This window comes from Babylonia areolata, chromosome 30 (assembly GCF_041734735.1).
Source record: "Babylonia areolata isolate BAREFJ2019XMU chromosome 30, ASM4173473v1, whole genome shotgun sequence".
Taxonomy (NCBI): domain Eukaryota; kingdom Metazoa; phylum Mollusca; class Gastropoda; order Neogastropoda; family Buccinidae; genus Babylonia; species Babylonia areolata.
In genome coordinates, this window is record NC_134905.1 from 4,707,667 (window position 1) to 4,722,666 (window position 15,000).

A 15,000-nucleotide genomic window follows, 5' to 3' on the forward strand; every position below is an offset into this window, starting at 1 on the left:
CACACACACATACACACACATGCATACACACACATTTATGTTAGCACATAGGCACACTTAGGTCCACTGACACAAACTCACATTGACACACACACACACAGACATGCACACACGCACGTATATATGCACATGCATGCACACATGCATGCGCGCACACACACACACACACACACACACACACAACACACACACACACACACACACACAGAAGAAGAAAGACAGTGTGAGTGGCACTTGTTCAGAACATGAGAAGTTTGTCAGTCAGTCGTCCTGCCCCTCCCTCTCTTCAACAAAGAGCTTTTGCTGGCTGAGCACAACGCCGAGAGTGGAGAAATCCTTAGGGAGAAACCCACTTAGACTAGAACAGACGCTAAGTGACTCATTACTTTGAGAGAGACTGAGAGAGTGTGTGTGTGTGTGTGTGTGTGTGTTTGTGTGTGTGTGTGTGTGTGAGAGAGAGAGAGAGAGAGAGAGGGGCAAGACTTTAGACATACCAAGGGAGAGCAATAGGGAGTGAACGAGAGAGAATGGCAGAAAGAGGGGAAAGAGAAGGAGAAGGAAGGGAGAGATAGAGGGGTAAGATAGAGAGAATGACAGAAAGAGTGGGAGAGATAGACGGGTAAGATAGAGAGAATGACAGAAAGAGTGGGAGAGATAGACGGGTAAGATAGAGAGAATGACAGAACGAGTGGGAGAGATAGACGGGTAAGATAGAGAGAATGACAGAAAGAGTAGGAGAGATAGACGGGTAAGATAGAGAGAATGACAGAAAGAGTGGGAGAGATAGAGGGGTAAGATAGAGAGAATGACAGAAAGAGTGGGAGAGATAGACGGGTAAGATAGAGAGAATGACAGAAAGAGTAGGAGAGATAGAGGGGTAGGATAGAGAGAATGACAGAAAGAGTAGGAGAGATAGAGGGGTAGGATAGAGAGAATGACAGAAAGAGTAGGAGAGATAGACGGGTAAGATAGAGAGAATGACAGAAAGAGTAGGAGAGATAGACGGGTAAGATAGAGAGAATGACAGAAAGAGTAGGATAGATAAAGGGGTAAGATAGAATGACAGAAAGAGTAGGAGAGATAGAGGGGTAAGATAGAGAGAATGACAGAAAGAGTGGGAGAGATAGAGAGGAAGGGAGAGAGAGAGAGAGAGAGAGAGAGAGAGAGAGAGGGGGGGGGGAGAAAAAAGGGAAAGAGAGGGGAGGGAGAGAGGGGGCCAGGGGAGGGGGGGGGGTGAAAGAAAATGACAGAGTGAGGGAGGGAGAGAGAGGGGGGGGGGAGTGAAAGAATGACAGAGAGGAAGAGAGAGAGAGGGAGGGGAGTGAGATAGAATGACAGAAAGAGGAGGAAGGAAAGAGAGGGGGGGGGGAGAGAGAGGGGGGGGGGAGTGAGAGAGAATGACAGAAAGAGGGAGAGAGAAAGAGAGGGAGGGAGAAAGAGAGGGGGGGGGGAGTGAGAGAGAATGACAGAAAGAGGTTGAGAGACTGACTCAGATTTTGAATCAGATGATTTTAATGCCCGAGGCCGTGTGCCCATGTCATGGAAGAGAGGAAACTTAAAACATGGTGAACGATACATCGAACATCAGCACACATATACAAACCAAAAATCCAGGTACATGAAACACATAGCAGTGCCATGCATGGGGAGGTAGGGGGCGGGAAGTTGAGAAGACTTCACTTTCACTTTCACTGCGTCGACGGCCACAATCGTCAGTTTGATTTTTACGCCGTTTTTTTTGTTGGGTTGCGATGAAAGAAAAACAAGCTACAGAAAGCGACAGACCTATTAGTGAGGATGAAAACCTAGTCCTACTCTAAGTGGGTTCTTCGGCAGGCTACTATCACTTCACTTTTCGCCCTTCCAAGCTAGCCGGTCCCTTGCTGATCTAAGACAGCAGGGCCCCCAAAATAAATTAAAAAACCCAAAAATATTAGGGTAAGAGAGGGGGTGGGGAGGAGGATGGGGGGGGGGGGGGGGGCGTAGGGGACCTATTATCTAATTAACTACTGATTGGGGGGGGCACCCTAGACTTAAAGGTGTCCAAGGTGTCTGCTGCTATAGCTGTTTCAGACAGGTTGTTCCAGACAGAGGCAGAGAGAGACAGAGAGTGAGAAAGAGAATGAATTGCAGAGAGAGAGAGAGAGGGAGATATGGTCAGAGGAAAGATCTACGTCAGTATATGGATACAGGTAATGTGAACAAAGGCAATGGCCTCTCATGAAGGGGGGGGGTACTGTGAACAAACATTCCAAAACATCTATATCTGTCTTTATCTATATCTCAATATATCTCTGTATATCTTTATATCTCTCTCTCTCTACCTATCAATAAGTGAAAAACTACAGGTAGAATAATGCAGAGCTAAAGTTAAATGACCACAAAATACACTGTGAATTGTAAATGCTTTATACAAGTCAATAGCAAACTGTTTTACAATAGTGCCAGTAGAAACACAGAGAGAGAGAGAGAGAGAGAGAGGGGGGGGGGGAGGAGGGACAGTCCAAGTGGCCAGTCATTACAATGGCATTCACACTGCCAGCCTCTTGAGCCTCTTTGAAGTCCACTTTGTTGTCCACAAGTTTTGCTTAACCCTTTCAACCCTGAACGCACATACATCCGAGTGGAGTGATGGCCTGCTGTTACAATGTGTCCACCTCGGAAGCGAGAGAATCTCAGCGCACTGGATTGAATCCCACGCTCGCCAGTGTTTCCTCCCCCTCCGCTACGCCTTAAGTGGTGGTCTGGACGCTGGTCATTCGGATGAGACAATAATCTGAGGTCCTGGTTGCAACACACACTTAGCGCTTGTAAAAGAACCCCCCCGGCAATGAAAAGGTTGTTCCTGGCAAACATACTTAGCGCATGTAAAAGAATCTGTGGCAACACAAAGGTTGTTCCTGGCAAAATTCTGTAGAAAAATCCACTTTGATATGACAAAATAATACACTTCTAAAAAAAAAAAAAAAAAAAAAAAAAAGGCACTGCACTTTAGCGACACACTTTCCTTGGGGAGAACAGCCTGAATTTCATACAGAGAAATCTGTATACAAGTAATACAATGCTAAGCAAAGCAATGCAATGCGATGGAATGCAATACAGTACAATACAGTACAATACAATACAATACAGTACAATACAATACAATACAATAAAGTCATGTAAGCACTTAATGCTTGTGGCCATGGTTTTTCCTCGTGACAAATCATGACAACAGAGTTTTAAGCATGTCTGACCTCTCTCGGAGAAATTGTGGACATCAGAACTTGGTAGAGTTTGAGTTGAATGACCTGTTGACTTGCAGCTATCCTAAGGGTCAGGTTGTTCAGTGATGGGGTCTTGGTGCTGTGTGCCTATGGACACAGATCGTTTTCTTTTCAATCGCCAAAGACGTGGAACAAGCTCCCTGATAACCTCCGTCATTCTGATTCCCTCGCATCTTTTAAATCTCGTCTCAAAACTCACCTTCAATTGTGGCAGGTCCACTTCCTTTGCGTTAGCTGTGCTTGACTATGTATATATACATATGTATGTGTACAGAACTACATGCATGTATATGAATGTGTATTGTGTGCGCATGCGTTTATGTAAGTTTGTGCCTGCCTATGTGTGCGCATGTGTTAGGGTAGCTGTTAGATACACATGTATTGTTAAAATGTATGTACGCAGTGTGTGTGTGTGTGTGTGTGCGCGTGCGCGCGCGCGCAGGGGTGTGTAATCACATTTTGGTGTGTGTATGTAACATAGATGTAATGTTTTATGTTAACAAAACGTTTTTGTAAAGCACCTAGAGCAGATTTCTGGATAGTGTGCTATATAAGTATCCATTATTATTATTATTATTGTTATTAAGGTTTTGTTTTATGAGGGTTGAGAACTTGGCAAAAAGCTCATGTTTTAGAGAAAGTCTGGAGTTTTTCTTTGCAGGTAAACAGTGCTGGCAAAAAAGCAAACATTTAGTTGCAGGCTGTTTTAGTTCTTGGAAGTTGATGAACACTTCACATTTGGAATGATCACTTCGCAGGTTGTTGGCGTTCTTAGACTGTGTGTGGTTCAATAGGGCAAAAAAATGGCAATGTCACTTGACAAGCTAGGAGCAAAAGAGTGAGGTGATTATGACAGCATGGGGTCGATTTCATAACCGATGGAAGAAAAAGTTTTTAAAACATAAAGGAACATTATTCCCCGAGAATATTATGAAAGAAAAGATGCCGAATCCATCAGCTTGCTATACAAGATTAATAACCTCTACTTTTTTCCGTATAAAACTTGATGCGCTGAAGACATAGTAAAAATGTTATATGCATCTGTGGTAAGCAGTTCAGCTTGTATCATTGTTTGTTCCATTGTCAGCAGTTACGTACCATCTTGCCCAAGTATTTCAAAGAGATTTTTGGAAAGTAATTTCTGACGAGGTTCTTATGGTCGAACTTTCACATGCATTAGTTCATAGCTCTATTTCTACATTCCTTTAATGTACTTCAGAATTGTGTTAATGGTTTATGATTATTATCATCATTATTATTATTATTATTCTTATTGAATTGTTACTGTTAAATGTAATTGCATGTTAGTTACGCATTTTTTGTAGTTTTCTAGATTTCTACCATTTCTGTTTTCCTCTTCCCTCAGCCCTCCCCAGTGCCCCCCCCCCCCTTTTTTTAATTATTATATTTAATTGTCTAATATTACTGACAGTGAAAAGACACTAAACTAAAGAACGAACAAAGAGAATGTTCCACTGGTGCTGTTGGAGTTCGTGGAACACTTCCCATTCAGAATGATCAGTGTGCAGGCTGTCATTGTTCTCAGATAGTGTTTGTGGTTCAATGGGGCAACAACAAAAAAAGCAAAAAAAAAAAAGCAATGTTCACTGGACAAGCTTGGAGCAAAAGAGTGAGGTGATTATGACAGCTTGTGTTTCCTCACGCAAAGAGATAACGTGTTCGACTGGTGCTGGTGTCAATAGAATGTGTGTGTGCTACAGCAAGCAGAGTACTTGTAGAACCTTGTACAGCAATCAGAACAGTTGTGGAACGTCCGTTTTAACTCACTCAGTGCGGCCAGTCCTCTCTTCTCCTCTACACAGACCCCTCGGATGTCCAGTGGGTGTCTGAATGACCCAACCTTTAGCTTCCGTCGTCAGAATTGTGGTATTCTTTGTCAACATTCACCTCTTCAGTATAAGAGTCTTCCGCTTGCGATATTTTGATGATGGTAATTGGGGTGAAACGCTGTTAACGTTGTCTCTTTCGCCGTTCGTATGGAGAGAGTTAATGTGTTTTCACAAGTATGTGTCAGTTCAGTTTAGTTCAAATTGGCCTTGAAGTTAGAGCCTGGCTGAATGCACAGGGACAAAAATGTCATGCAAGAAAGTACCACATTAAACAACAAGAACACCATTTAAGAATAGAATAGAATAGAATAGAATATGCCTTTATTACCAAGTGTATCGGGGTCACAAGGAATAAGTAATTTTCACACACACACACACACACACACACACACACACTTTCACTTACTCGAATGCGTACACAGTAATTCCCCCCCCCCCCCCCTCCTCCTCCTCCCACTTTCCCTTGTCTAATATCACTTACAGTGAAAAGACGTTAAACTAAAGAACGAACGAACGAATATTGGGGGTGGGGGGGATAGTACATAACAAGATAGGAACATAAATCGAAAATCATACACGAACACAGATACAGTAGAAATAAGATACATACAAGTGCATATCAATATAAAAACTTGTGCATACTCATGCATGCATGCACTGCACACACACACACATGCATGCACGCGCACACACACACACACACATGCATGCACACACATGCACGCACACGCACAGCACACACACAGCACACACACACACACACGTTTGAACAGAAGCTGCATATTACATGTGGATGGGGCTGATGACTAGATATTCAGGTAGATGATTGTTGGTTGCACAAACATGTGAGTAGGTGTGGGGGTGGGGGAGGAAAACTGTAGAAGGGAAATAGAACCGATCAGAGCAGAGATAGTCCTGTGAGATTGTGAAAGGACAACTCTTTCAGCTCTTAGAGTTCTTTATTTTTTGGTTTAATTTCAGTTGATTTTATCAGGATATTCTCTCTCTCTCTCTCTCCCTCCCCCCTTGCTCTCTCCCCTCCCCACCCTCTCTCTCCCTCCCCCCCTCTCTCTCTAATACATGTATATATATATTAGTATATACATCTCTTGCATGAACTTGTCAATTATGATGATAGAGATACTTTAACCTATGCAAAACAAGACTTCTTTTCTTTTTCCTTTTTGAAACATTTTTGGCGTTTTGTCAGTCCCAAGTAAACTCATGAAATGGTTGACAGCTCTTACTTTATTTACCTTGTTTATAGATGTTTTTATTTTTATTTTTTTATTACTGCAGCTGATCAGACTAGAAAGTATGACTTAGAAATGTTGTTCCCGGAATTTCACAGCAATTGAACAGCATTAACTCACTCAGTACGGCCAGTCCTCTCTTCTCCTCTACACAGACCCCTCGGATGTCCAGTGGGTGTCTGAATGACCCAACCTTTAGCTTCCGTCGTCAGAATTGTGGTATTCTTTGTCAACATTCACCTCTTCAGTATAAGAGCGTTCCGCTTGCGATATTTTGATGATGGTAATTGGGGTGAAACGCTGTTAACGTCGTCTCTTTTGCCGTTCGTATGGAGAGAGTTAAAGAATGTATTTTGTGTGGGTTACTGAGGTACTTGTTGTCAGATGCCGAGTGACGGACCTTTCTTCTTCTGTCCTGATAGTTGTGGCCTTTGTTCCTTCTCTTTCACTTGATATTTGCCTTTATTGTTCTGCTCATTGACTGCTGGGATCTGCGTAACATTAGACACAGACATTACATAGTGGATTCTCAGAAGACTTGTTTCGTGATGTCGAGAACCAGCGCACTCAGATTCTCTCACTTCCTAGGCGGACGCGTTACCTCTAGGCCATCTCTCCACTTTTGCCCACTGACATTAATGACACCATCGATACACAGAAAATGAGTAGCGGCACTTCAAACTCATGTCACACCGATCTCATTTGACCAAGAGTCAGCAGTGAAGGGGGATCAAGGTGCATGGTCCTTGATCATTTATAGAGTTCAGCTGTGCTTCCAAAAGTATCCACTCTCTTTTATTAGTCTTTCTTTTCTGAGTGGTCTTTGAGATGGCAATAGTTCTCTCCCTCTTCTGTCTTTGAACCATGGGGTGAGCATGGTGCGTGAGACTGGTTGATATTTTTATTTTGTATTTCTTTTTTTATCACAACAGATTTCTCTGTGTGAGATTCGGGCTGCTCTCTCCCCAGGGAGAGCGCATCGCTACACTACAGCGCCACCCATTTTTTTTCCTGCGTGCAGTTTTATTTGTTTATCCTATCGAATATGGATTTGTCCGAACGCAGTGACGCCTCCTTGAGCTACTGAAACTGATAACTATCCTATAGAAGTGGATTTTTCTACAGAATTTTGCCAGGAACAACCCTTTTGTTGCCGTGGGTTCTTTTACGTGCGCTAAGTGCATGCTGCACACGGGACCTCCTGTTTATCGTCTCATCCGAATGACTAATGATTAAGTGAAGGCGACATCTTTGTTGGTGGTTTGAAGTCGGGAGGAGGTTGGGGAGGTGGGGGGGGGGGGGGGAGGGGAGAGCAGGGAGTGGGCAAAGGTGGTGGGGAGAGGGAGTGGGGGGGGCAGAGAGGGGGACCAAGATCTTTGTCGTTGGACAGATCAAGTTGCCGTTGTGAGTGGTGGGTCTCTGTTGTTGTCACTGTAGTGTGTGTGTACGTGGTCGAATGTTTTGTTTCAGTTAGCTGGAAAATGATTGATGTATTTGTTTATTTTTTTTTTTTATTCTTTTTTTTTCTTTCTGTTTTTGTATATATATTTAGTGGTGGTATTTGAGGTCCGGTTGTACTTGGAGAGATTTGATAATTTAGTGTTCAGAAGCGGTTTCCTTCAACAAATGATTCAATATTTGTTTTTGAATAAGTGACTAGATTTGTGATATTACAGGATATACTTACAGATGCTAGCCTTTTTGGGTCTTTAAAAGAAAAAAGAGTATTTTTAAACAAATTTTTTTATGTATCTGTACTGTGATGGTTTTTTTTAAAAGACAGTTTTTGATTGCTGATTATTATTATTATTTTATTTTATTTTATTCATCTATATGTATATATATTTACATGATAGTCAGTTGTGTCTGACTATGAAAATCAGGACAGCAGAGGAGGCAACTGATGTCCCAACTATCTGGGCTGGAATTTGATTATAGTGGACAGTGCCCTGCCCAAGTTACATCCCCACCCTCTCGGCCAAGAGGGTTTTAGGACAGTCGGCACTGGGATGGTTCCCAAAGGCCAGCTAGAGCCCCAAGGCTGCAGCACTGAGAGCCAGTGCAATTTTGCCTCCTTGTTTGAGAGTCCTAGTCCTTAACAAAAGACTAAGCTGTAAAAGATTTCCCATCGCATTTTGAGCCATGGTCCTTCACAAAAGACTAGGCTGAAAAAGGTTTCCCATTGCATTGGAGAAACCATTGATAATACGGTTCTCACTTTGCTGTTGATTATTAATTATGATTATTATTATTATTTACTGGAGTGATGGCCTAGAGGTAACGCGTCCGCCTAGGAAGCAAGAGAATCTGAGCGCGCTGGTTCGAATCACGACTCAGCCGCTGTTATTTTCTCCCCCTCCACTGGACCTTGAGTGGTGGTCTGGACACTAGCCATTCAGATGAGACGATAAACCGAGGTCCTGTGTGCAGCATGCACTTAGCGCACGTAAAGGAACCCACGGCAACAAAAGGGTTGTTCCTGCCAAAATTCTGTAGAAAAATCCACTTCGATAGGAAAAATAAAGAAAATTGCACGCAGGAAAAAACACACACACAAAAAAAGGGTTACACTGTAAGTAGTGACGCATTCTCCCTGGGAAGAGCAGTCTGAATTTCACGCAGAGAAATCTCTTGTGATAAAAAGAAATACAAATACAAATTATTATTATCATCATCATCATCATTATTATTATTAATATTATTATCATCATTATTATTCTTAATTCAGAATCTGAAAGCAAGAATAGAAACGTTTTGTGTTGTACCCCCATTTCCTTTCCAACTAAAAGTTTTTTTTTGGGATAGTGAAAATTTTGTTAGCGAAACGCAGGCATATGTGCATGTACTGCAGGTTTGAACTGGGGCATTGATTCCCTTGACTAGCTGTGCGAGAGAACAAGGCATGTAATTGATTGACATATTCTGTGCTTGGAGAAAAAACTCAGACGTCAGAGTCGATCAAGACTTGTTTGAAATTGTTTTTGTGACACGTTTGAATCAGAAAAATTCTTCTTTTTTTTCTGGCAGTTGGAGAGAGGAAGGCATTTCAGTTTCGGTTTCTCAAGGAGGCGTCGCTGCGGTCAGACAGATCCATATATGATACACTACATCTGCTAGGCAGATGCCCAACAGAAGCGTTACCCAGCGCCCTTAGTCAGGCCTTGAGTGCGCAAATATATATTTGTGTCCCTATCAGAGTAGATTTCTTTTGCAGAATTTGACCAGAGGACAGCACTTTTTGTCGCCATGGGTTCTTTTTCACTGCGCCAAATGTGTGCTGCACACAGGACCTCGGTTGAAGGGGGAAGAGGCCCCTCGATGTTTTCCCTGTGATGAGCCTCTCACCGTGAAACAGGTGCTCCTTGACTGTTGGGATCTGCATGACATTAGACACAGACATTACACGGCGGTTTCTTTGAAGACCTTGTTTCGTGATGTCCCTCCGTGGGTGCTGATGGACTTCTTAAAAGAAGTGAACATTTTTAACCAGATTTGAAGGTTTTAAACTATGGAAGTTTTTTTTTTGGTTAAACTTTGGAGTGGAAAGTTTGAAGTGGTGACTCGTTTTAATTGTTTGTTTTTTTACCCTTGTAGTAGTTATTAACGCGGCGATAGCCTTGAGATGGCCTTAGTGGTCGGCGAGGCTCTAAGCACCATAATTTCATTTCATTTCATTTCAGGACCTCGGTTTATTGTCTCAACCAAATGGCTAGAAGACACTCGGTTTTGAACCCAGACCCTCAGAGGAAGGCTTGTATGCTGTTGACAGACTTTGTGCTGGGAGAAGGACTTTGAGTGATGAAGACTTGTTGACTCACTTGTGTAAACAAAGTGAGTCTATGTTTTAACCCGGTGTTCGGTTGTCTGTGTGTGTGTGTGTCCGTGTGTCTGTGTGTCCGTGGTAAACTCTAACATTGACATTTTCTCTGCAGATACTTTGTCAGTTGACACCAAATTTGGCATAAAGATAGGAAAAATTCAGTTCTTTCCAGTCATCTTGTTTAAAACAATATTGCACCTCTGGAATGGGCACAAAAAAAAAGAAAAAAAGAAAAAAAAAAGTCTAATTATATGCAAACTGCATTTACTGTTATATTTATATTTTTTGTATTCTCTAAACTTGGCACTTTGACCTCTTATTCTGACACAACAACAAGAGGAGTCGTTATTATCATTTTTTGTTCAAACAGGAACTTCTTTTGTCAAGCATAGAATTTTTATTTATTTTGCAAACGTTTTGGTGCATACAGTAAAAAAAGGGAAATTACTCTGTAATTAATGCTAGGGGACTTAATTTATCACAAGTGAGTCTTGAAGGCCTTGCCTCTCTTTTTGTAAAGTGTTTTGGTGACATGCTTGCACCAGAAAAAAAAATCTCCTTTTCTTGCCATTGGAGAGAGAGAGAGAGAACTCAGAACTCAGAACTCAGAAAGTTTAATGTACATCGGCCTTGGGCCACAATACAATGGGGAAGGGTGGATCGGTGAGGTTGCATATAACATTGTGTTATCCATAGCAACAACAACAACAACAACAAAAACAAGTACAAACTGAATGAATATGTACTTAAAACAATGTGCCCATCATATATATATATATATATATATATAGAGAGAGAGAGAGAGAGAGAGAGAGAGAGAGAGAGAGAGAGAGAGAGAGAGAGAGAGAGAGAGAGAGAGAGAGAGAGACGTAAGCTGTTGACAAAGTTTGCACTTAGAGAAGGAGGAATTTCAGTGATCAAGGCTTGTTTTTTAGTGTTTTGGTGACATGCTTGCACCAGAATTTTTTTTTCTCCTTTTCTGGTCATTGGAGAAAGACATGTGAAGTGTTGACGAACTTTGTGCTTGGAGAAGAAGGAATTTCAGTGATCAAGACATGTTTTAAAGTGCTTTGGTGACATGCTTACACCAGAAAAAAAATCACCCTTTCCTTGCCATTGAAGTTGTAGAAAGACATGTGAACTGTTTACAAACTTTGTGCTTGGAGAAGAAGGAATTTCAGTGATCAAGACATGTTTTAAAGTGCTTCGGTGACATGCTTAAACCAGAAAAAAATCACCCTTTGCTGGCCATTGGACTTGTTGAAAGACATGTGAACTGTTTACAAATTTTGTGCTTGGAGAAGAAGGAATTTCAGTGATCAACACTTGTTCAGAAGTGTTTTGGTGTCTTTGAGTGACGCTAGCTTGGAAGCGTACCCGTGGTTGCGATCAGTGACACACACACACATACATATACACGTATACAGCATCAATACTGTGACACAGTTCACCATGCCGGGTAGCTGGCAAAACCTGGCCAATAATCTGAAGCGACGGAGCTCTGAGCGAAAAAGTGGTACGTCATGATGATGATTATGATGTTGGTATGGATACAGAGAGATTACTGTGTGCAGTTGGCTCAGTTTCTGTTTTTTTGGTGTGTGTGTGTGTGTGTGTGTGTGTGTGCGTGTGTGTGTGTGTGTGTTTGGTTTGTGTAATCATTATTGTGTCCAGTGTCAGTGTGTTGGCATCTTTAATTAAAAAAAAGAAAAAAAGAAAGTTTGGTGGCTGAGGTGTGTTATATTTGTATGTATCAGCATGATAGTATTACATTTTGTATACTTTTTCTTTTCTCCCATTATAATGTGTGTGCATGTGTGTGTGTGTGTGTGTGTGTGTGTGTGTGTGTGCCTCATATATAAAAGGGAAATTATTTGTACATGTTCAGGTCTTAACTCACTCAGTACGGCCAGTCCTCTCTTCTCCTCTACACAGACCCCTCGGATGTCCAGTGGGTGTCTGAATGACCCAACCTTTAGCTTCCGTCGTCAGAATTGTGGTATTATTTGTCAACATTCACCTCTTCAGTACAAGAGCCTTCCACTTGCAATATTTTGATGATGGTAATTGGGGTGAAACGCTGTTAACGTCGTCTCTTTCGCCGTTCGTATGGAGAGAGTTAAGACAGTGTAACTGACCCCTTCCTTTGCCTCATTATGAGTCATTAAAAAAAAGAAGAAGAAAGAAAAAAGAATGATTTGTTTGTGTTCAGGTCCCAAGACGGTAAAGCCGACCAATGACAAGCCGGTCATTTCCAACCCTTCCAACCTGGTGCACACGGTGCATGTGGAGTTTGACCACCTCACTGGGGAGTTCACGGTCAGTACTGTGTGTGTGTGTGTGTGTGTGTGTGTGTGTGGGGGGGGGGTGTATGTTGGGGAGGGGTGTGTGCTTGTGTGTGTGTGTGTGTGTGGTGTGTACAGGTGTGTGTGTGTGTGTGTGTGTGTGTGTGCACTTTTATCTTTTCTTTTGTTTTCTTTCATTATTCTCACTGTGGAGTTCATGGTGAGACCTGTGTGTGTGTGTGTGTGTGTGCGCGCGCGCGCGCTTGCATGTTACCATCTCACTGAGTAGTTCACGTTCAGTCCTGTCGCTGTGTGTGTGTGTGTGTGTGTGCGTGGGCGTGCGTGTGCGTGCGCATGTGTGTTTGTGTGTGTGTGTGCGCATATGTATGTGTATGTGAGCATGTGTGCACTTTTCTGTTTTCTTTTCTTTTCTTTCATCACTCCTTTTGTTCTTTCCTCTCTTCCGCACAAAATCAAAGACATGAAAATCAATCAGGACTCTGACATCCAGCCCCAACCTCAACCCATGACCCTCCTTCCTCCCCTCCCCTCCTTCCATCCTTATTTCCTTCCTCCCTCCCCTCCTTCCATCCTCCACCCTCTTCCCTCCCTCCCTCCTCCATCCCCCCACTCCCTCCCCTCCTCCATCTCCACCCCCTCCCATCATCCTCCACCCTCTTCCTCCTCCCTCCTCCCTCACCCCTTCCTTCCCCCTCATTCAATCTTATTTCCTTCCCTCCTCCTTCTTCCCTCCTCCCCTCACCCTCCACCCTCCCCCACTCCTCCCTCATCAAATCACCTCAACTCCCATCCAACCACCATCATCCCACACCATCACCCTCACTCCCACCTCACACCTCACCCTCCATCCACTCACCCCCACCCCACACTCAATCTCACCTCCACTACCACTCCTTCCACCTCACCCTCCCACCCTCCCCACTCACACCCCTCACACCTCTACTCACCACTCCCCCTTCCCTCCTCCATCTCACCCTCCACCCTCCCCATCATCCCACACCTCCTCCCTCTAACCACCCCCAATCCTCACCTCCTCATCTCTCCACCCTCTCTCCTCCCCTCCCACCCCACCATTTCCTCCTCACCTCCTTCCATCCCACTCCTTCCATTCTCCCCCTTCATCTCCCCTCCCTCCCCACCTCTCATCCACCCTCATCCTCCACCCTTTCCCCCTCCTCTCCATCCTCCACCTCCTCCATCCTCACTCTCCATCCTCCCCTCCTTCCATCCCACCTCTTCCCTCCTCCTCCTTCCATCACCCACTTCCACCCTCCCCTCCTTCCATCCTCCACCTCCTTCCATCCTCCACCTCCTTCCATCCTCCACCCTCTTCCCACCCTCCCCTCCTTCCATCCTCCACCCTCTTCCCACCCTCCCCTCCTTTCATCCTCCACCCTCTTCCCACCCTCCCCTCCTTCCATCCTCCACCCTCTTCCCTCCCCTCCTTCCATCCTCCACCCCCTTCCCTTCCTCCCCTCATTCCATCTTCCACCCTCTTCCCTCCCTCATTCCATCTTCCACCCTCTTCCCTCCCTCCCCCTCCTTCCATCCTCCACCTCCTTCCATCCTCCACCTCCTTCCATCCTCCACCCTCTTCCCACCCTCCCCTCCTTCCATCCTCCACCCTCTTCCCACCCTCCCCTCCTTCCATCCTCCACCCTCTTCCCACCCTCCCTTCCTTCCATCCCCACCCTCTTCCCTCCCTCCCCTCCTTCCATCCTCCACCCTCTTCCCTCCCTCCCCTCCTTCCATCCTCCACCCTCTTCCCACCCTCCCCTCCTTCCATCTTCCACCCCCTTCCCTTCCTCCCCTCATTCAATCCTTATTTCCTTCCCTCCCTCCCCCCCCTTCCATCCTCCACCCTCTTCCCTCCCTCCCCTCCTTCCATCCTCCACCTCCTTCCATCCTCCACCCTCTTCCCTCCCTCCCCTCCTTCCATCCTCCACCTCCTTCCATCCTCCACTCTCTTCCCACCCTCCCCTCCTTCCATCCTCCACCCTCTTCCCACCCTCCCCTCCTTCCATCCTCCACCCTCTTCCCACCCTCCCCTCCTTCCATCCCCCACCCTCTTCCCTCCCTCCCCTCCTTCCATCCTCCACCCCCCTTCCCTTCCTCCCCTCATTCAATCCTTATTTCCTTCCCTCCCTCCCCTCCTTCCATCCTCCACCCTCTTCCCTCCCTCCCCTCCTTCCATCCTCCACCTCCTTCCATCCTCCACCTCCTTCCATCCTCCACCCTCTTCCCTCCCTCCCCTCCTTCCATCTTCCACCCCCTTCCCTTCCTCCCCTCATTCAATCCTTATTTCCTTCCCTCCCTCCCCTCCTTCCATCCTCCACCTCCTTCCATCCTCCACCCCCTTCCATCCTCCACCTCCTTCCATCCTCCACCCTCTTCCCTCACTCCCCTCCTTCCATCCTCCACCTCCTTCCATCCTCCACCCTCTTCCCTCCCTCCCCTCCTTCCATCCTCCACCCTCTTCCCACCCTCCCCCTCCTTCCATCCTCC

At 44.9% G+C, this 15,000-nt stretch overlaps 1 protein-coding gene across 1 annotated transcript in view; it reads left to right on the forward strand.

Annotated features, from left to right (window-relative positions):
* Nucleotides 1–15,000, forward strand: part of LOC143275528 (serine/threonine-protein kinase PAK 3-like) — a 53,293-nt gene that overhangs the window by 12,310 nt on the left and 25,983 nt on the right. Inside the window, 1 exon segment of the mRNA XM_076579707.1 lies at nucleotides 12,402–12,508. Coding sequence (XP_076435822.1) covers nucleotides 12,402–12,508 — 107 coding nt within the window.